Source organism: Anomaloglossus baeobatrachus, chromosome 7 (genome assembly GCF_048569485.1).
Source record: "Anomaloglossus baeobatrachus isolate aAnoBae1 chromosome 7, aAnoBae1.hap1, whole genome shotgun sequence".
In the NCBI taxonomy this organism is placed as follows: Eukaryota; Metazoa; Chordata; class Amphibia; order Anura; family Aromobatidae; genus Anomaloglossus; species Anomaloglossus baeobatrachus.
The window spans coordinates 144,620,913-144,643,555 of NC_134359.1; the positions used below are offsets into that span (position 1 = coordinate 144,620,913).

At 41.7% G+C, this 22,643-nt stretch overlaps 2 protein-coding genes across 4 annotated transcripts in view; one reads left to right on the forward strand and one right to left on the reverse strand.

Annotated features, from left to right (window-relative positions):
* Positions 1-22,643, reverse strand: part of LOC142245214 (glutaminase kidney isoform, mitochondrial-like) — a 1,837,395-nt gene that overhangs the window by 913,622 nt on the left and 901,130 nt on the right. The gene's annotated exons all lie outside the window — the stretch shown is intronic.
* LOC142246016 (uncharacterized) lies at positions 948-5,923 on the forward strand. Its single transcript, XM_075319023.1, has 4 exons — positions 948-975; positions 1,619-2,409; positions 2,510-2,662; positions 4,949-5,923. Exons 2-3 carry the CDS (start codon positions 1,627-1,629, stop codon positions 2,522-2,524), a joined length of 798 nt encoding a protein of 265 aa, XP_075175138.1. The 5' UTR covers positions 948-975; positions 1,619-1,626; the 3' UTR covers positions 2,525-2,662; positions 4,949-5,923.

A 22,643-nucleotide genomic window follows, 5' to 3' on the forward strand; every position in this document is an offset into this window, starting at 1 on the left:
GACCAGCAGCTCCTGTCTCCCTCCCCCGGCAATGTTTGTCTTCCTTGGCTGCCTTCTGTTCCCCAGGGCAGCCCCTGCTCTTATCTCCCGAGGCCATCTGAGATTGTAGTGCAGACAGGAGCTGACAGGCAGTTAAAGGTCCTGAGTACTACAAAGAAATCTAGGTGCAGAATTCAATGATTTAACTATTTGACTCCCAGCTCCCGGTGTAGTGATATAAAACCAGACAAAATGGGGAAGAATAACAAACCTCATACTGAAGAAACAAACAAGGTGCATAAGACACCTAAGAAGACTCAAGATGAGAATAAAGCACAAAAACGTCCTGCAGCAGAAACCCCACAGCATACTAAACATTTCAGTGACCCACACAAACAGAAAACAAGCTCACTCCCAACTTATCAATGGTCAGAGAGTGAAGATGAGGATCATAACTCTCTCCAACAAGACCTAAGTATAAAAGAATACCTAAAGGCTCTACCTACAGCAGATTATATGAAGAACCTATTCCAAGACTTCACACAGGCAGTGAAAGAGGAAATAGCAGATCTAAGAAATGATGTTAACCCCTTCACGACCGCGGGCAGTAAAATTACGTCCTATTTTAACGTGACTTAACGACCAGGGACGTAATTTTACTGCCTAAACTTCATTTGATTGCCGTGGCCATAGCAATGGCTTTCAAATGATATCCCCTGCTGTTTCTTACAGCAGGGGACCTTTGCTTGACCCCAGGCGGGTGGCATCGCCACCCCCCATAGGCGATCGATGTGATTGGCTGTTCAAATCTGAACCGCCAACTACATCGTTCGCACTAATTTCGGCAAAAATAATGCCCGAATTAGTGCGATACTGTGAGATCCTGCTATGATCTATTGTAGCAGCTACAGCAGATCATAGATGGATCTAAAACATGTCACCCCCAGCCCCTGCAGCACTGAGGAGCAAGAAGAGACGATTGCAAGAGAGCTAAAGGTGAGGAGTTCATCTGATACCTGCTAGGTGATCAATAGAGGCAAGTCGTGCCGCTCTCCACTCCGCGCGCACGTAGGATTTCTCCAGCGGTAGGATGTGACATCATTATGAGTCACTTCCGCTGATGGAACCCGGAAGTGGCGGGCGGACGGGGGATCGCAAGAAGCAACGCAGCGAAATGCGTTGGGGCTTCCTCCCGCTGGTACCGGATCTCTGCCCTGGCACTTGCCTTTATTGATCTTCCTACTATGGGTAAGTAGCAATGCTTCCATGACATCTTCCATGACTCCTTTTGTAATTAATAGGGAGCATTGCTAGACCCCATTTGTTATTTCAAAAAACATGGCAGAGATTCTTAGGTATGGGAACTTCTTTCTCTGAGCTTCACCTCCTGCACTTTATGAAGGTTTTTAATGTCTATGTATTGTGTCCTTGTGTAGTTTGATCACTCAATAAATTGATATATTTTGATATGCACAAGGCTTCCTATGTTTCTTTGATTATATCATGATTGGCCCCTTAAGACTCCTCTCTTTCCTTATTGAATATATGTACTTTTGGAGTGGCCTTAAATTATTATATTTTATTCCATCTGTCATCCATAAATCGTGTCTTATAACCCTTTTACTGTGTATTTTCACAGCTTGTTCCATGGGACAGATGGAAACTGCACGTGAAATCACGTGGCAAACAAAATTGGAGCAGGTTTTTAATGATGACTCAGAAAATGTTGTAACATCTAATTCTAGAGAGACAGATGGCTTGATTGAAAGGTTGAAGTTCTCATTGAGTCAAAAAACACGGGTCAGGTGGAATAAGGCGTTCATGGAGAGGTACTTGAGCAAGGGCCTTATACCAAGGGGACTACGGATCCAGGTGTTCCCGTCCTTCAACGTGGATAATGACGATATTAGGAAGGAATGGGAGGACTTGGCGACCAATTGTTCCAGAAGCTTTATGAACCTCTTGGTGAAAATAAATTTGGAAACACTTTCTCGGCTTAATATTGAGATTGAGGATTTGAAGAAGGATTTATCCTCAAGACTATCTGAGGAGTCTATAAGAAAACTAAATGAGGATTTAGAAAAATCTTTCTCCAAATGGGAAAAGGATGTCATTGAAATTAAAACTAAAAAATACAAGAGAGACTTTGGGGACTTTAAAAGTAATTCTGTCTACAGATGGAAGCACCCCCAAAAAAATCAAAGGAAAAAAAAAGGTGTTGGGACTCTTGATCATTCTAAGTCCTTTTCAGCCTCGTCTCTCTCATCTTTGGATGAGGATTTGATGACTAAAAGAAGGTTCACGACTCCCCTTACTAGCAAGTGGGGCAACAATAGGAACAAACAATCCACCTCTGCATCCACGAAAAGAAAGATCTTTCCCTCTGAACCAGCGGAGAAAAAAAGTAAAAATAAAACCAACAATTTAGAGGTGATTAATCTTTCTGATGTTGTTCTTTCTAAATCTCAGAGGGAGGTTTTAGAATTAGGTTTATCTTTTGTACCTAATAATGGTTTTGATTACTTTACAGCACTCAAAGATTTAAACCTATTTTCACGAAAAATTGTTCTTCAGAAACTACATGCCCATAAGGAGGTGCGGGATAACTGTTCTACGACATCTGAAACCGAGGTCTTGGAGATTTTGGAGGAGTTGGATGGTGACTGTCTCTCAGCGTCTGGAGGTAAATTTCCCAAAAATATTTACCCTCGGTCGACTACATTCCCCCCCTTTTCACTCTGTCCGGCGGTTGAGATTTTTCATAAACTGGTGTCAGATGATTTCAAGGCACTAGCGGGTTGTAAGGGTGGTAGGGATAATCTCACCAGAGATCAGAGGAATGCTTTGAGTGAATTAAGATCCCTGCCTGATGTCCTCATAAAACCAGCTGATAAGAGGGAATGTTGTCATTTGGCCGATTAAAATGTATGAACGGGAGGCCTTCAAGCAGCTGAGAGACAAGTCATCATACTCCTCCATCTTCTCCAACCCTATGGAGAGATTTATGGCTACCCTTTTTGGGATTCTGGATTTAGCCTTTCAGCAGGGCTTGATCCCTAAAAAAGTAATGGAGGGCCTCTTAGTTAAAGATCCAAAAATTCCGACTTTTTATTTACTCCCCAAAGTCCACAAAGATCCCCTCATCCCCCTGGGTCGTCCGATAGTTTACGGCATTGGGGGGCTGTCTGAGCCAGTGTGCAGGTTTATTGATTTTTACCTGCATCCTCTGGTTCCTCTGATTTTTACCTGCATCCTCAGACTTTGCCCTACTATGTCGGGGATACTACTGACGTCCTGAGGCAGATAGATGGGATCTTTGTGGACCCGGGCGTTATCCTGGCCACAGTGGACGGTGAGTCTTTGTACTCTTCAATTAAGCACGAGTATGGTCTCAGAGCGGCTAGGTTCTTTCTGGAGACAAGCGGTCTGGATGCACCAATGAATGAATTGATTATGGAATTACTTTTATTTGTTTTGACCCACAACTATTTTTTATTTAAAGATCGTTTTTTCTTAAAGGAGCGCGGCACTGCGATGGGCGCGGCGTGTGCGCCTTCGTATGCCAACCTCTTCCTTGGGTTTTGGGAGAGGGAGGTATTTGGTGAGGGCGTGCCCGCCGCGTCCCAAGCGTAGTGCTGGCTCCATTTTATTGACGAAATTTGATTCTTTGGCGGGGCACTGATTTTGAGTTTTCACAGTTTATTTCTGATTTGAATTTGAATAATTATATTATTAAGTTGACATTTAAGTGCCACCCTACCTCTATTGATTTTTTTGGATATTCGTATTTTGGTGCATCCTGACCGCTCTATCCAGACTACAATCTATCGCAAAGAGACCTCAGTAAATAGTCTCCTTCACGCGTCATCAGCCCATATTCCATCTACGATCTCCGCAATCCCAACTGGCCAATATTTAAGAGCCAAACGGGTCTGTTCCAATGAAACTCTTTTTGAGAAGCAGGCCCAAGATCTTAGGGAAAGATTTTTATCGAGGGGCTATAGTGGAAGGAGTGTGCAGAGGGGATATCGACGCGCCCGAAACACATCAAGAGACGAACTGCTAATCTCCAGACAGAGGAAGGAGACTATTCCATCTGCCCATTTTATTTCTACCTATAATGATAAATGACAGGATATGAGATCCATTTTAAAACGTCACTGGAACATACTCAAAACGGAACCCACAATTGGAGTTAGTTTGCCGGATAATCCCCCCATGACAGCTAGGAGGGCCTCGAATTTGCGCGATACCCTGGTCCATAGTCACTATGTGTCCAGGGTGCCGCGTATTTTTGATGCTGGAGAACCACTCTGGGGCTTCTTTCCCTGTGGCAATTGCATTGCTTGCCGCAATATGATTAGGGCCATGTCTTTTCTCTCTGCTGATGGTGGTCGTGAATTTCAAATCCGCCACCATATCACGTGTGGTACTACCAATGTGGTTTACTATGCCACGTGTGCGTGCAACCTAATCTATGTAGGGCTCACTACTCGTGAATTACGGGTACGCACATGTGAGCATGTCAGGAACATTTTGGCGGCTACAGCTTTGGAGTTTGATGACCCACGTTTGACCACGCTACCCCGTCACCACAAGGTGGAACATGGATGTGACCCGACCCTTTTTAAGGTTAGGGGAATTGACGTGGTACACCTTGGGGCGAGGGGTGGTGATTATAGTAAGACCCTTGCTCAACGGGAGTGTAGCTGGATTGTTCGCCTGGGGACCATGACACCGAATGGTCTCAATGAGAAACTCAGCTTCTCGGCATTTTTATAAACATGAAATATCATGATTAACTACATCTTATCTCAATTTGATATATATCTAACATAATTTTCTCCTCTGTCTCTCTGGGGGCAACTCATGTGTGTTTTTTAGCATATATGTGTTGTTTTTAAATTGATTTTAACTTTATTCTTTTGTTCCCTTTTTCTTTTTGTTTTTGATGTGGCTTTTGACTTAGGTAATTAAGATGTCCTGCTTCCCCATCTTTATGACTGACTTATGATACATTCAATTGGATATAAGCAATTTCCTCTCTTCCTTTGGATCGGGATGACATTATAAATGATGAATTTTCCATTATAAAGATTTTCTATTTTTTCTATTTATATATGGATGTCCATTTCTGTCCTCCATATTATCCTCCACTACGATGTATTTCGATATATTATCTGTTGTCTTATTCTAGATGTATTGCATGATTTTATGTGTGAACCAGGACTATTATAACATAACCCCAGTCTCTCCTATGTTTGGGCTCTATTTATGGGTCTGTCGCCGCTGCCTGCAATATTGAGTGCAGTGGAATTTTGAGGTGGAGCATATGCCATATATGGGCTGTCCTCCTCCTCTCTTGCTGCATCCTGTGATGTAATGAATTCGGCGGGCGACATACACTACTTACGGTATGTTTGGATATGGGATTGTGAGGCTGGGGACGCCCACCTCCGTGCCCACAACAGAGATGTCCGCGGCGCATGCGTCGTGCCACTCTCCACTCCGCGCGCACGTAGGATTTCTCAAGCGGTAGGATGTGACATCATTATGAGTCACTTCCGCTGGTGGAACTTGGAAGTGGCGGGCGGACGGGGGATGCCCGGCGCGGCGCATGCGGCACTAATGTGGATAATCTTTGGGATTGGCAGCATATAAAGGAGAGTCCGTGGGGTACACTTGCCACACACTGCACCTGAAGAAGCAACGCAGCGAAACGCATTGGGGCTTCCTCCCGCTGGTACCGGATCTCTGCCCTGGCACTTGCCTTTATTGATCTTCATACTATGGGTAAGTAGCAATGCTTCCATGACATCTTCCATGACTCCTTTTGTAATTAATAGGGAGCATTGCTAGACCCCCATTTGTTATTTCAAAAAACATGGCAGAGATTCTTAGGTATGGGAACTTCTTTCTCTGAGCTTCACCTACTGCACTTTATGAAGGTTTTTAATGTCTATGTATTGTGTCCTTGTGTAGTTTGATCACTCAATAAATTGATATATTTTGATATGCACAAGGCTTCCTATGTTTCTTTGATTATATCATGATTGGCCCCTTAAGACTCCTCTCTTTCCTTATTGAATATATGTACTTTTGGAGTGGCCTTAAATTATTATATTTTATTCCATCTGCCATCCATAAATCGTGTCTTACCTCCCCAGGCCTGTGCTGGTCTGAGGACCCTCCCCCAACATGTCTGCAGCGTGCACTGGCTGGTACTTTTGGTACCACACTACCGCTGCTGCCGCCGCACACGCCGCCTCTGATGTCACCGCGCCTGCTCCAATGGTAAGTATTGCACTCCCGTGATGGACCCTGCGCGCTCCCGTGAAGGCCCCTGCACGCTCCCGTGAAGGCCCCTGCCCGTGCCCCCCCCGATCTGCCCCCCTACGCCCCGATCTGCCCCCCGGCATCCCGATCTGCTCCCCACGCGATCTGCCTTCCTCCTCTGTCATCTCTATTCTGCTTCCAAAGTTCCTTCCTTCTGCCTTTGCTTCTCTGCCCCCTCTGCTCTCCCTCTCTGCCCCCCCCTCTCCCCATCCCCCTCTGCAACCCCCCCCCGACGTCCTCCTACCTGCCTTCACGGGTCGTCCGAGGTCTTCACTGGCCCGATCACATCTGCCTCCATCGCTGGGTCCTTCTGCTGATCTGTCCAACGTCCTGCCTGCTGCTCCTGTAAAGCTGTCCATCTCACTGCCTTCTTGTTCCTCTGCAGTTCCTCTGGTCAGTGATCCTCTTGGTACTGTGAGTATAATTTATTTTTTTTGTATCGCAGTCGTCTGTGCATCCCGCCGAGCGCTGATCAGGGATGCACATAACGGATCGGCATCCCTGCTCAATTTTTGGCGTGATTTTTTCCATATTCGTGACACTTTTTGTATCGCATCCGTCCGTGCGTCCCACCAAGCGCTGATCAGGGATGCACATAACGGATCTGCATCCCTGCTCAATTTTTGGCGTGACCTTTTTTTTTCCGTATCCCCAACGCTTTTTGTATCTCATCCGACCGTGCGTCCTGCAGCGACCGATCAGTGCACCGCGTCTTTGCGTTTGAAAAGCTAAATGGCGTTCCTTCTATTCTGAGCCCCACCATGTGCCCAAACAATTACTTTCCACCACATATGAGGTATCTACGTACTCAGGAAAAATTGTGCAATACGTTTTATGGTGCATTTTTTCCTGATACCGTTGTAAAAAAAAAAGCTACCTGGTTGATACAAAAATTTTGTGGTTAAAAAAAAATAATAATTTTCACGGTTTAACGTTATCAACTTCTGTGGAGCCCCTGGGGGTACAAGGGGCTCACCAAATATCTAGATACATTCCTTGAGGGGTCTAGTTCCAAAATGGGGTAATTTGTGGCGGAGCTCCACTGTTTAGGCACCATAGGGGGTCTCCAAACATGACATGGCGCCCGCTAATGATTCCAACCAATTTTGCTGTCAAATGGCGTTCCTTCTCTTCTGAGCCCCGCCATGCGCCCAAACAATTACTTTCCACCACATATGAGGTATCTGCGTACTCAGAAGAAATTGCACAATACGCTTTATGGTACATTTTTTCATGATACCCTTGTGGAAAAAAAAGCTACCTGGTTGAAGTGACAGTTTTGTGGTGAAAAAAACAATTGTATTCATGGCTCAACATTATCAACTTCTGTGGAGCCCCTTGGGGCTTGCTAAACATCTAGATAAACTCCTTGAGGGGTCTAGTTTCCAAAATGGGGTCACTTGTGAGGGAGCTCCACTGTTTAGGCACCATAGGGGGTCTCCAAACGTGACATGGCGTCCGCTAATGATTATAACCAATTTTGCTGTCAAATGGCGCGCCTTCTCTTCTGAGCCATGCCACGCGCCCAAACAATTACTTTCCTCCACATATGAGGTATCGTCGTACTCAGGAAAAAATGCACTATAAATTTTATGGTGAATTTTTTGCCGATACCCTTGTGAAAAAAAAGCTACCTAGTTGAAGCAAATGTTTTGTGGTAAAAAAAAAAAAATTTCTTTTCACAGCTCAACGTTATAAACTTCTGTGAAGCCCCCCAGGTGTTCAAAGTGCTTACAAAACATCTAGAAAAATTATTTGAGGGCTCTAGTTTCCAAAATGGGGTCACTTGTGGGGGAGCTCCATTGTTTAGGCACCTCAGGGGGTCTTCAAACCCGACATGGCGTCTGCTAATGAGTGCAGCTAATTTTGCACTCAAAAATTCAAATGGCGCTCCTTGCCTTCCGAGCACTGCCGTGTGTCCAAACATTTGATTTCCACCACATATGAGGTATCTGCGTACTCAGGAGAAAATGCACAATACATTTTATGGTGCATTTTTTCCTGATACCCTTGTGGAAAAAAAAGCTACCTAGTTGAAGCAACCGTTTTGTGGTAAGAAAAAAAAAAAATTCTTTTCACAGCTCAACGTTATAAACTTCTGTGAAGCCCCCAGGTGTTCAAAGTGCTCACTAAACATCTAGAAAAATTATTTGAGGGCTCTAGTTTCCAAAATGAGGTCACTTGTGTGGGAGCTCCATTGTTTAGGCACCTCAGGGGGTCTTCAAACCCAACATGGCGTCCGCTAATGAGTGCAGCTAATTTTGCGTTCAAAAATTCAAATGGCGCGCCTTCCCTTCCGAGCTCCGCTGTGCGCCCAAACAATTGATTTTTACCACATATGAGGTATCAGCGTACTGAGGAGAAAATGCACAATAAATTGTAGGATGCACTTTCTCTTTTCTCCCTTGTGAAAATGAAAATTGTATGGCTAAATTTAACATTTTTGTGTTAAAAAGTAAAATTTTCATTTTTTCCTTCCACATTGCTTTGGTTCCTGTGAAGCACCTAAAGGGTTAATAAACTTCTTGGATGTGGTTTTGAGCAGAGTGAGGGGTGCAGTTTTTAGAATGGGGTCACTTTTGGGTATTTTCTGTCACCTAGGTCTCTCAAAGTCACTTCAAATGTGATGTGGTCCCTAAAAAAAAATATTTTCTAAATTTTGTTGGAAAAATGAGAAATTGCTGATGACCTTTGACCCCTTCTAACTTCCTAACAAAAAAAAATTTTGTTTCGAAAATTGCGCTGATGTAAAGTAGACAAGTGGGAAAGTTTATTTAGTAACTATTATGTGTGACATATCTCTCAGATTTATGGGCATAAATTTTCAAAGTTTGAAAATTGCGAAATTTTCAAAATTTTCGCAAAATTTCCTAAATTTTCACAAATAAACGCAAAAATTATCGGTTTAAATTTACCACTGACATGAAGTACAATATGAAGTAAGGTGATTCCCTGCAGGGTATATAATAAAAAACAAACATGCGGCGCCAATCTCAGCGCGTTATCAAAGCGGCTCTCTGGTGCCCTTTTTTTTTTTTTTTTTTTTTTTTACTGAAGTTTTATGCACTCACCTTTTGCCACAAAACTTCAGGCATATATGACTTTTCCAAAGTCTCCTTATCCGGGTCTGCTGCTTGCCTTGAATTGATCCTGTGTATGGTCCTGGCTCGGATTACCACAGGTGAAAAATGAAGTAAACCAATTCTGTAGTGGCCGCGCTCCCCGTAGTAATGATTTTAAAAACTCTTGTCCTCAAATGGAATTTATTACTCAAACATACGGAAATAAAAAAAGGATACAACGCGTTTCGGCGGGAACAACCGCCTTCCTCAGGTATCTAAATAAAAATGCATCTCACTCTACTTTATAGATAAAAAATAAATACAATTTACCTGGTATTCAAATAAGGGTGTGGATATAACCACAGCTGTATAATCAGTTTCTTAGTTCACTTCAACTCTAGTGGTTCATTCCAAACAAATCCACAAACAACAAATCACTTAAAAGAATCATAAAACTAAAAACACTGTAAGCATTTATCAATAAAATTACTATCAATAAGATTTATCAAATAAAAAGTAGTACAACAAAAAAAAAATGAGATAAAAATTCTTTAAAAAAACAAATTTAAAATCTTATTATATTTTTTTTTTTTTCATTATATTTAGACAGGGATGTATACTATATTCTTTCCGCAATATCATTAAGGCCATTAGGATGCAATGTTTGAAGGCGGTAAATCCAATATGTTTCTTTGCGATTGAGCAAAGAATTTCTATTGATCGTTTCCATAGGTATCTGTTCTAGAGGTGTCACCCTTATATTAAAATTCTTTTCATGCTTGAGTAGTATATGTCTTGATAAACTATGTTTTAAAAACCCATTTTTTGCTCTATTTCTGTGCCCGTTCATTACTACGGGGAGCGCGGCCACTACAGAATTGGTTTACTTCATTTTTAATGAAGTACAATATGTCACAAAAAAACATTCTCAGAATCGCCAGGATCCGTTGAAGCGTTCCAGAGTTATAACTTGTCAAAGTGACACTGGTCAGAATTGCAAAAAATGGCCCAGTCATTAGGGTGTTTTAGTGGCCGGGGGTGAAGGGGTTAAAGTTGCACATGATAAAATACAGACTCTGGAGAACAACAGTGAACAGATTTTGGCGCACGCCACCAAGGTAACAGAAATCTTAATAGAAAATCAAAAAGATCAATTCTTACAAAGAGCTCACATAGACGATCTTGAGAATAGATCACGCAGGAATAACCTTAGAGTTAAAGGTCTGCCAGAATCCATTCCTGATAAGGACATTTTCACTACACTGGCCACAATCTTTAACAACATTATCGGGAAAAATGGCGATAACGACTTGAAAATTGAAAGCACTCACAGGGTGTTCCGCCCCAGACAATTAAGATCAGATAGACCAAGGGATATTTTATGTTGCTTCCAAAGCTTCAGGACCAAAGAAGACATATACCAAAAAGCGAGAGACACAGAGTAAATAGAATATGAAGGTAACGAGATCCAAATCTATCAAGACCTCACAAAGTTGACCCTGGACCTTAGACGGCAGCTTCAAACCCTGACAAAGACCCTGAGAAACAAAAGCATTAACTATAGATGGCTCTTCCCATTTGGACTGGCAATTCCAATCAATAGCAGAACTCTAATAATCAGAACTCCGGATGATCTGCCGCCTGCCCTCAAGAAACTAGACCTGATGGATCTCCATGTTCCAGATTGGGCAACTGCCAAAGTCTATCTAAACCTACCCCCATTACCAGCAATGGAGAAATGGTCCACAGCCATCTCGCCCAAAGAAAAGAAGGCTGAACTTAGAATACAAGAGAACACCCAAAAAAGACCCAAAAAAGGACTATGAAGCCGAATGAAAATCAGATGTGGAACCCATGGTGTAACTATCTGATTTACCTGATATAACTATTGTTTAGTTTGATGAGTAATGCTGTCTTTTAAACTTGTTGACATTAATAGAGAGGCGCAGGTTTGAATGTTTTTTTGTTTTTTTTTTCCCTCCGCCTCTCATAAGACATGTTTCCCTCTTTTTCTTTCCTCCCGCTCTTGTGCCCCGCTGTCCGGAGGAGGCAGAGGGGTGGGAGGGGAAATCTGACAGGATGTAATCAACTCATTTGATCAATAAGACTCACCGGGAGTCTTTATAAACTAAAGCTTCCAACACCCGTAGGTCCACACCCCCGCGGACCTGAGATCCTTTCTTTTTTGAATTTACTGCTGGTGGGGGTCTGCACCGTTGCCCATCCCCCAACCAGCTGCAAACATTTTTTTTTTTTTTTACCAAATTAGTGATAGACCTGAGATCAAAATTTCTCAGCATGGTCTACCTCACTTTGTTGTTTTATTTACTGTTATGTTCTGGTTTCCCCCAAACCCTGCTAGGAAAATCCAAAAAACATATACACATGCATCTTTCAATGCCTAATGACTAGCATAAAAGTAGCTACTTTTAATGTAAGAGGCCTAAACATTTCAAAAAAAAGTCTCACAGATCTTAAACTATTTACAAAAAAATAAAGTAGATGTGATATTCCTACAAGAAACCCATTTCAAACAAACACATATGCCTATAACCAAGAACAGATTTTATACCAGGTGGTATAACTCCAATTCACCAATAAAAAAAAGTAAAGGTGTTTCCATAATTATAAATAAATGGATCCCCTTTACATTCCAAGATGTGCTACACGACACAGAAGGCAGATATATAATGCTTAAAGACTCAATACACAATGTCCTGTTCACGTTAGCGAATGTATATGCACCAAACAATAACCAAGGCGCCTTCTTTAAAAAAGTAACCGACATACTAGATAACTTTGCTGAGGGTCAATTAATTCTAGGTGGTGACTTTAACGTATCTTTACATCCCCCTTCAGATACATCGAATGGCCAATCGATAACACCACAAAAAACAATTAAATACATTAGAAAGCTTTTATCCACCCGACTTCTGATGGATGTTTGGAGAATAGTACACCCCTCCTCGAGGGACTATTCCTTCTTTTCAGCTGTACATAAAAAATACTCGAGAATTGATTACTTGTTTCTTCCACACAAATTTCTGAGTCATGTAGATGACATCTCATATGACGCAATCTTATTTTCAGACCATGCCCCGCTATTTCTTAATTTGAAAATACACCAACAAAACAAAGGGCCTGTTAACTGGAAATTAAACAATAATCTCCTCAAAAAATAATAACACACGAGAACAAATAGCCAAAAATATCAAAACCTTTTTCAGAAAAAACTGTTTTGGTAACAAATGTGATTCCAATATTTGGGAAACCCACAAGGCCGTCCTTAGAGGCTCTTTTATCGAATTAGGATCAAGATCAAAGAAAGAGAGGGAAAAAGAGATCACAACAAAAATAGCCCTGATAAAAAAATTAGAAGACAAACATAAGACGTCACACTCCCCTATTCTAGAAAAAAAACTCTACAATCTAAGATTCGAGCTGAGAGCTCTTCTTGACCAGAAATACGATAAATTTCTGTCGTTTTCTCGATTCAAAGCATATTCGTATGCAAATAAATGTGGTAAATACCTCGCAAATTCTATTAAGAAACAAATCAATTCTACCCACATACTAAAAATAAAAAACAATAAAGATCAGATCCTATACAAGACGGAAGATATCGCTAAAACATTTTTCCGAATACTTTTCAAACCTATACAATCTAAAACCAAATTGCAAGACTGAATCCGAAAAAATCGCAAAAACAAGGCATTTTTATAAAAAAATGAACTCTTCCTCAGCTCTCTGACACACAAAAGAACTCTTTAACCTGCCCAATAACTAGAAATGAGGTAGAAGAAGCTATATCACAAACCCCAAATGGCAAAAGCCCAGGCCCAGACAGCTTCCCGATTGAGTACTATAAGCATTTTAAAGCTGAACTAGTTCCATATCTGACAGATTATTTTAACCACATTGACGAATCCAACAAATTTAAAAAGGAATCCCTTATTGCTCACATTAGCCAGATACCGAAGGAGGGAAAAGACCCTACCTCCTGTAGTAGTTTCAGGCCAATCTCCCTTATCAACAATGACATAAAGATCTATGCCAAAATTTTAGCGAACCGATTACAAAAATTTCTCCCAGAACAGGTTGGGTTTGTCAAAGGTAGAGAGGCTAAGGATAACGTAATGAGGGCAATCAACGCAATCCACTTGGAAAAACACCGGAAAATACAAATGTCTGTACTTTCTACAGATGCGGAAAAAGCCTTTGATCGCATCGATTGGTACTTCATGGAACAGACCCTTTCTAAATTCGGAATTCCACAAAAATTCATACACAAAATTATGGCTTTATATACCGCCCCTTCAGCGAAAGTCAAAATCAACAACACATGATCTCCTGGCTTCAATATACAGAATGGCACAAGACAAGGCTGCCCCCTATCTCCTATACAATAATATAAGGTTCTATCCTTACGCTAGAAACATTGTTACAAAAAATAGACAATCCCCCAAAATTAAAGGATTGAAACTTGGCACAATTGAACACAAATGTGCTGCCTACGCAGATGATATTCTTTTCTTTCTAGTAAACCCAAATAAATCTATAAAAACCTTACTATCTGACTTAAGTTACTTTAATTCAATTTCAAACTTTAAAATAAATTTTTCTAAATCAAACATTATGCACATTCTAATATCACCTGAAAACAAAAAAAAAATTGACAACAATCTCACCCTTTAAGGAATGCTCATCCATCACCTATCTAGGTACAACGTTGAGTGACTCCTCCATCCATTTCTATAGGCTTAATTTTGCACCATTAATATTGTCATTAGAATCCACTCTGATGTCATGGTAAGATGTTCCAATTTCTTGGTTCGGTAGAGTCAACTTAATAAAAATGATAATCCTACCAAAACTTTTATATCTTCTACAAACTCTCCCGATAGAGATCCCCCAACAATTCTTCAAAAAAATGGAAAGCTTAGTATCAAAATTTATATGGGCAGGAAAAAGTCATAGAATAAGCTACAAGATCTTAACGAACCCAAAACACAAAGGAGGTCTAGGTCTTCCAGATTTTGAGAGATACAGAATAGCCGCACACATAGCTAGAGTAATTGAACTTAGACCTCACTCCCCAACAAAACTATGGACGACTCTAGAAATCAATGACCTAGATGCAGGGCTCCAACACTATCTTTGGCCTACCCCACATAAGAAATTCAAATATAATAGCATCTCAAACCCCTATACTATGACAACTCTTAAGCTATGGCACAGAACGAATAAAAAAATGAACATCATCATACCAAGGATATGTAAAGCCACCCCTATTCTCCATTTAATACCAAACAAATACCAAACAAATATAGAACACTTAAAAAAAAGATTGGTCTTTCGAAAGCATATAGAGATGCACCATTATATTCATTGATGGACAAAAATGACTCCCTAACATCTGATAAAATCAACTTACTCATCTCCTCCCTCCAACTAGATAACGCTGATGCACAAATCCTTGGAGACATAATAAAACATCACAAAGAGAAATTATCCCAAATTTTATAAGCAAATGGGAAACCGAACTGAACATAAGATTTCTTCCAAACGAAATTCAAGCAATAATGAGAAATATTCATTACCTTACATTCTCAGTGAGATATCAAGAATTAAATTATAAAATAATCTCAAGGTGGTACAAAACCCCAGTAATATTAAACAAAATAAAAAGCACAATATCACCACTATGCTGGAGATGTGAGATGGAGTTGGGCACTTTGACTCACATCTGGCTGAAATGTCCTAAAATTCAAGAATACTGGAAAAAAATAAGAGAACACATTAAGAGAGTGGCTAAAATAGATATACATTTAACACCAAAATTCATCCTCTTAATCTAGATCCTACTAATACACTATTAAAAAAAAAACTCCATGCTACCTCAATTACTCAATGCTGCAAAACTGATGATAGCCAGACATTGGAAGAGTGAAAACCCGCCCTCCATCAAAGAATGGATCAAGGAGACAACACGAGTAGGCATATATGAAAAAATTAGATTTTCAAAAATTAAAGATGAGAAAATATCAACGAACTGGAGCGTTTGGCTAAATGCTCTTACATGATGATAGTAGCTTAGCCTTCGTCAATATTGACGAAACAATTCTCTTCATATGTTTCATGTTTTTTTTATTACTCCTTGCTCTAAGGGTATGTGCGCACGTTGCTTTTTACCTGCTTTTTACCTGCTTTTTTGCTGCTTTTTCTTCTGCGCTGTTTAATGCCAAAATGGATGTGTTCTTCTATTCAAGCAAAGTCTATGGGAATTTGGGTTTCTTGTTCACACTATGTTGTTCAAAATGCTGCCTTTTTGTGGCAGAACTTTGGTCAAAAACTCAGCTTTGCAGTGCAAAACCCAAATGGCAAAAACAATTGACATGTTGCTTCTTTGAAAAGCTGAGTTTTTGACCAAAGTTCTGCCTCAAAAAGGCAGCATTTTGAACAACATAGTGTGAACAAGAAACCCAAATTCCCATAGACTTTGCTTGAATAGAAGAACACATCCATTTTGGCATTAAACAGCGCAGAAGAAAAAGCAGCAAAAAAGCAGGTAAAAAGCAGGTAAAAAGCAACGTGCGCACATACCCTAAAAAGAACGTGATAATCTTAGCAGGACTTCAGTTTCTTTACCCTGTTCACCATAACACCCTCGCTCCTCTATATATCATTAATCCATCTTCTCCCCGCATTCTGTTTTATCCTAAACTTAATACTCCTCCTCCCTCCTTTTCTTCTTCTTACTCCCATATCTTCTCAGGCATCAAAGCTTCTCTCTTTTGTACTCTATTGATATAGGATCATATATGTCGCAATGTGTATTACACTCCGTGTATGTATATTATGTCATGTCCTGTAAAAGATTTGTTAAGATGCCATTCCCCCCTTTTTTTTTGTCCTATACCTTGTTATGACTTAAAAAATTTAAATAAAGAATTTATAAAAAAAAAAAAATAAACATACAAAAGCTGCAAGTACCACAGCGAAATGTTCCAAGGGGTTTTCTGTCAAGCCAGGTACCTTTGTTCTTAGATGGTGTAAAGTGACTATGTGTAACAAAGTCCTTGACAGACTTGCCCCTTCTGTATGTTACACTGGGATAAGGAGATATGCAATCTTTGATGCCTGGATCAGCTAACAATATACCCCAATGTTTTTTCAAGATGGAGTAAATACGATCATTCTGGTCATTATAGGTACCTATCAGACGGGTGATTGGAATGGATACATCCTTTGGTCTAGGTAGCAGCAGACCTTCCCTATTGCTATGATTGGCAAATTTGAAGGCGGGTTTTTTGAACTCAGAGGGGTAGCCCCTGTCATGAAACCTTCTCTTGAGGGCGGCAGCTTTTTTATGAAAATCTGATAGAGACGAACAATTCCTCCTGAGACGTAGGAATGTCCCTTAGGTATACCCTTTTTCAGGGCCGGGGGATGGTAGCTTTCCCATCTCAGGAGGTTGTTTGTTGCAGTGGGTTTACGATAGATGGTGGTAGATAAACTCCCCGACGGATATCTAATAATCTGGAGGTCAAGGATTGCTAGTTTGTCTGTCCCTACCTCATAGGTGAATCTAAGACCTAGGTTGTTGGTATTCAAGTGACCAATGAAGTCCTAACACAGAGGTAACCCTCCGGTCCAGAGGTCGATGGCATTCATCCACGAATATTGAGGGAATTGAGCTCAGTAATTGACAAACCGCTGTAGTTCATCTTCTTAGACATGCTTGTAACAGGGTTGGTGACTCAAGATTGGAGGACTGCTGATGTGGTTCCGATATTTAAGAGGGGTAAGAAGGTGGATCCAGGCAACTACCGTCCAGTAAGCCTGACATCAGTAGTATGCAAAGTTTTTGAGGGCATTTTAAGGAATGACATGCAAAAATATATTGCATAAAATAATAAGATAACTGACAGACAGCATGGATTCATGAAAAATAAGTCGTGTCTAACCAACCTGTTGGGGTTCTATGAGGGGGTAAGTGCAAATCTAGATATTGGTAAAGCAGCTGATGTGATTTAATTGGACTTCACAAAGGCATTTGATACTATACCACATAATAGCCTTAAGGCCGTTTTACAAGCAGTGACATCGATGTCGTTGGGGACACGGAATTCGTGACACACATCTGGCCGCTTTAGCGATGTCGTTGCGTGTGACAGTTACGTACGATCGAAAAAGGTCGCAAAATCGTTCAAAATTGTTAATCGTTAACATGCCCACCCCCCGAATTATCGTTGCTGCTGCAGGTACGATGTTGTTCGTCATTCCTGCGGCAGCACACATCGCTACGTGTGACATCGCAGGAACGAGGAACCTCACCTTACCTGCGGCCGCTGGCAATGAAGAAGGAAGGAGGTGGGCGGGATATTACGTCGTGCTCATCTCCGCCCCTCCGCTTGTATTTGACGGCCGCTTAGAAAGGAGGCGGTTTGCTGGTCACAGCGACGTCGCTAGGCTGGTAAGTAGTGTGACGGGTCCGAGCGATTTTGTGCGCCACGGGCAGCGATTTGCCCGTGATGTACAAACTATGGGGGCGGGTACGCACGCTAGCGATCTCACTAGCGAGATCGCAGCGTGTAAAGCTGCCTTTATACTACAGCTTCAGAAGGAGGGACTAGGGGAAACTATATGCAACTGGGTAAGGAATTGGCTAAAAGATAGGAAAAAAAGAGAAGTCATAAATGGTACATACTCTAAATGGGCTATAGTCAGCAGTGGGGTACAGCAGGGATCTGTGCTAAGACCGATTCTTTTTAATTTCTTTATTAATTATTAAAACTGACCTTAAAAGTACAATATTACAAAAAAATCTGGATCAGATGTCAGAATGGGCAAATGAGATTTAATGTTGATAAATGTAAAGCAATGCCCCTAGGACGGAGTAATCCTATAACTGCATATACATTAAATGGAAGTAAACAGGAAAAGGACTTGGGTATTCTAATTACAAATAGGCTGAGCAGCAGTATTCAATGTCAGGCAGCAGCTGCTAAAGCAAACAAGATTTTAGGGTGTATAGAAAGAGAAATTAGATCCCGTGATCCCAACGTATTGTTACCCCTCTATAAATCACTTCTAAGGCCACATCTAGAATATGGTATTCAATTTTGGGCTCCACATTTTAAAAAGGACATTCAGAAGTTAGAGTCAGTTCAAAAGCGGGCAACTAAACTACTACTAGAAATGGAAGGTCTCCCATATGATGAAGGTTGAAAAAGTTAGATATGTTTAGCTTAGAAAAAAGACGTCTCAGAGGAGATCTCATTTATATGTATAAATACATGTGTGGTCAATATAAAGGACTGGCACATGACTTATTCCTTCCAAAGACAATACTAAGGACCAGGGGGCATACACTACGAGTAGAAGAAAAGTGATTCCGACAGCTAAATAGGAAAGGGTTCTTTACAGTTAGAGCAGTCAGACTGTTGAATGCCCTACCACAAGAGGTAGTAATGGCAGATACTATAACGGCTTTTAAAAAAGGGCTGGATGATTTCCTCAGTACACATAACCTTGTTGGTTATAAATGACTAAAAATTAAAATGTAGATGTGTCTTCAAATATTGTGTAGAGGTTACTGCCAGAGCTGTTGGAAACAGAAGCCTACACCTGCAAATGGCCCAGTAACGTATGTCTTGATTTAAAAAAAAAAAAAGAAATCAAAAATATTGGCCCACAGTCTGTGTTGCATGGAATGTAACTCCCTGGTGTTTTAAAGCCTTATGGGGAGGGGGGCAATTAATGGTATTATACCGCTGTGTCCCTGGAAGGATTTTTAATGTCCAAACTACAAAATGGGGGAGAAACCTAGGTCTTGTGGGTAATGCCAGGATTCTGTGACTATGAGGCCTAGACCGGTCACTGTAGCATGTAGCGGGGGCAATTGATGGTATTGTACCCCTATGTCCCTGGAAGGATTTTGAATGTCCAGACTACTACATAGGTCTCGAATTTGTGTCTTGTCTGTACTGGGCAGGGGTATGGGATCAGCAGCCGTACACCTGTCTCTCATCCACCTATATATTTCTTATGCCAATAGCCTAGGAATCTAATGGCTGTGCCAGAACTGTCGTGCTGGACTGTAAAACATATTTTTGCTGTTTTGGAAGCTTTTCGACCCCCCCCCACCCCTCCAAAGTTATTTTCTGTGCCTTACGTTTGGTCTCCCATTGAATACAATGGGGTTCATAAAAATTCGATAAAGGTTTGAAGTTTGGTTCAATAAAGGTTCGCGAATGCACCCCTTGTTCGGTTCAGTGAACCAAACCGTGGGGGGTTCACTCATCTCTACTCTTGAGTTACACACTCCTCAGATTCAGCCCCAGGCTCATAGCCTTTGGGTTTCTCATTACCTCTGACCTCGTATTCCTTACTCTTCTCAGCTTAGACAATCTCTAGGTCTCCCATCTTGGTCCTACCACCAGGTTCAGTCACGCTCTCACCTACCGATGAGACTTCACCTCCTCAGAGGCTCTTTCCACTTCTGCAGTATCAGCTGTCTCTTGGGCCTCCACTGCATTACCTTCAACTTCCTCTTGGGTCTCTACAGTATCAACTTCAGCTGTCTTTTTTTCTGCTAGGGTGTCACACCCTTCAGCGTGGTACTCCGTACCTTTTAGAGCTTTGCCACTGTTTTCACTGTTAACCACCCCAGCACTGGGTGTTTCACCAGTCTCCTCACCATGACCTTTTGTGGATTTTTCCTCCACCAACACTCTCCAGGATTCCTTCTCCTGTACCACTCTCTAGAATGTCATCTCCTATAGCGCTTTCCAGGATCTCCTCTTCTTTAGCACTCCTACTCAACAGACCATCAGCTTCCCACTTGGGAATCGTAGGGGACACCACCATTACTTCCTCGGTTAACTGCTTTTCTGCGATTTCTGTTGTTACAATGTGACAGTTCCAGCTCAGATTCCTCTTTCTCTTGCAGAACATGGCTGTCTGACACTACATCAGCAGTTGTTAATGGCATCGTGCCTCCCTCAACAAGGTTCTCAACCTTCACTGCACCCTCAGACAGTATACCTTGTTCTACTTCTCGGTGCTTATTACGTCTTCGGAGTTGGAAGGAGTAGTTACCCTTCTTACTCACTTGTACCTCACTGTACTGTACTCGCTCTTCACTTTACTGGAGTCAATGTCTTTACTGGATTCATCGTCACTCCATCTGGAGTCCTGGACCAGTCTGTCCCCACTTAAACAGGTGTCGGCGCCCCTTTCTGGATCTACCCCGTTTTTAATGGTCACACTATTGTTTATTCCTCTAAATGTCACATCATTAAGTTGGGCATATATATATATATTTTGCACATAGTAGGCTCTTATTATATATTTACAGTAGGAAAGTTGATACATAACAGTCCTTTGATATTTGGGCCTTTTTGATCTTAGTATCATTACTTATACTCTATCATCCATACACAGCTGGTTCTTACTGAAAAGAAGGTCGACATACTGACCAAAACATTTCTTTTCATGAACTGCATGCTGTTGTAAATAAAAATAATTTACATTTTCCCTACTTAGAGTGCCTGGTTCTATTTTGCATTACGGATTTAGACCATACTAGAGCACCCTGAATTTAGTCAGAAGTGCTGTGCTACGTTAATTGAACTAACTCAGCTTTGTGACACACCAAAATACTATCAGGATGCTCTCTAGACTCCAGCTGTGGTGGGGCTTCCTTAGTACTGTTCTGACTTTTACACAAGCTCCCTGGCATTTCCCCCAGCTCCCACAAGTCGCAAAAGACTCCACAGTCTCGGCCAATTATAATGGGATGCGGTAAGTCTGGGACTACACCCATATCAAGGTACGCCATACCTGTGGCTGTATTAAAAAAAAACCCGCCCATCGGATATTCCTTAATATCCCCATGCTGCAGAGTTTAATAATTTTTCCGGGAATTATACCAATATCAAGCATGGCCCTTATCAGGGTTGCTAAGCTTGCTGAGTTTAATAAACCAGTCACCAGTTATCCATTTACTTCAATGGAACACTCTCGTAGTTCCTGCTGGAACCAAAGTCAGTACCACAAGCCACTACCCCTTTATCACCCCCTTTCGGCAACCCAGTCTAGAGGGGGTACATTCCTTGGCCTCAAAAGGGAACTCTCAAGCTCCAGTTCGCACAGTACCTTGGTGCGCCAAGTGTCTCCCTGGGCCCTCCATGTCTGCACTGCCTAATATCACATCATCACACCGTTCACACAGCTCCTGCTGTTGCAGCTCCCGCTGCACCTCCTGGCACCTGCGGTTGCCAGTCACTGCTGATGTTGCTTCCCATGGACCTCCTGGTACCTCCGGTTGCCGATTCCCTGCTGCTGCTTCCTCATGGCTGCTTAGCTCCAACAGCTTGTGCAGATGCACAAGGAACTTTTTGGACCCACTGATCCACAGCAACAGCTTCCCTGGAGTCTGTAGCAATCTTCCCACTTGTGCTTCCTAGACCATTACATGCAGCCTAGCACCAATTGTGAGGTTTCACTTACTCACGTGATGGGGGTACTCACTTTGCTACGTCTTTGACCTTGGTTCCCCACCTTGATAAAGCTACAGAATCCTCGCGAAACGCGCGTCGGATGGAGACCTTTGGCCATTTATAGGGATACCATTCTATTTCAATTGGGACTGCGTTATTCCTTGCTGGTCGCATCGTGACTTTTTTGCACTGACACTGCACTTCAGCACTTTAGGTAAGAGAATCCTTTAACCCTGCACACTCTGGTTGTACGGTCAATTGGTGCTATCCCTATCGGTCTAGTACTAACATTTATTCCCCCACGGTGCTTCCAGCATGATCACCATGATTTCCTACCAATACATGGTGGGGAATCATGGTTTGATTTGTGTACTATAACTTAAAGGCAGTTCCTTTTTGAATTACTCATATCGTCCATATCAGACCCTTCCACTTGTTAGCCCTTATTTAACATAGATGTCTATATGTAACATTCTAGATTAATTGGTGTAATACTATTGTATGTACTGAGGATTTCGATTGCGTTAGGGCAATGACAACCAGAGACGAGTTCTTGGTGCAGAGATGTTTATAATATGTAACCAACGATATGTACATAAACGGAACAAAACACAGTAGAAACAATAAACACAGGAAATACCTTCCAGGATCGGAGCGAAGGGAATTCCCGGGGCCACGCACCGGACTACCCCAGGGAGACCACCAAGAGCGAACCCCTATACAGGGACTGTCTGGCAATCACCCCAGAAGGCCTAAATGC

Coding starts and splice junctions, on each gene's coding strand:
- LOC142246016 (XM_075319023.1), top strand. CDS start 1,627: ATGGGACAGATGGAAACTGCACGTGAAATCACGTGGCAAACAAAATTG.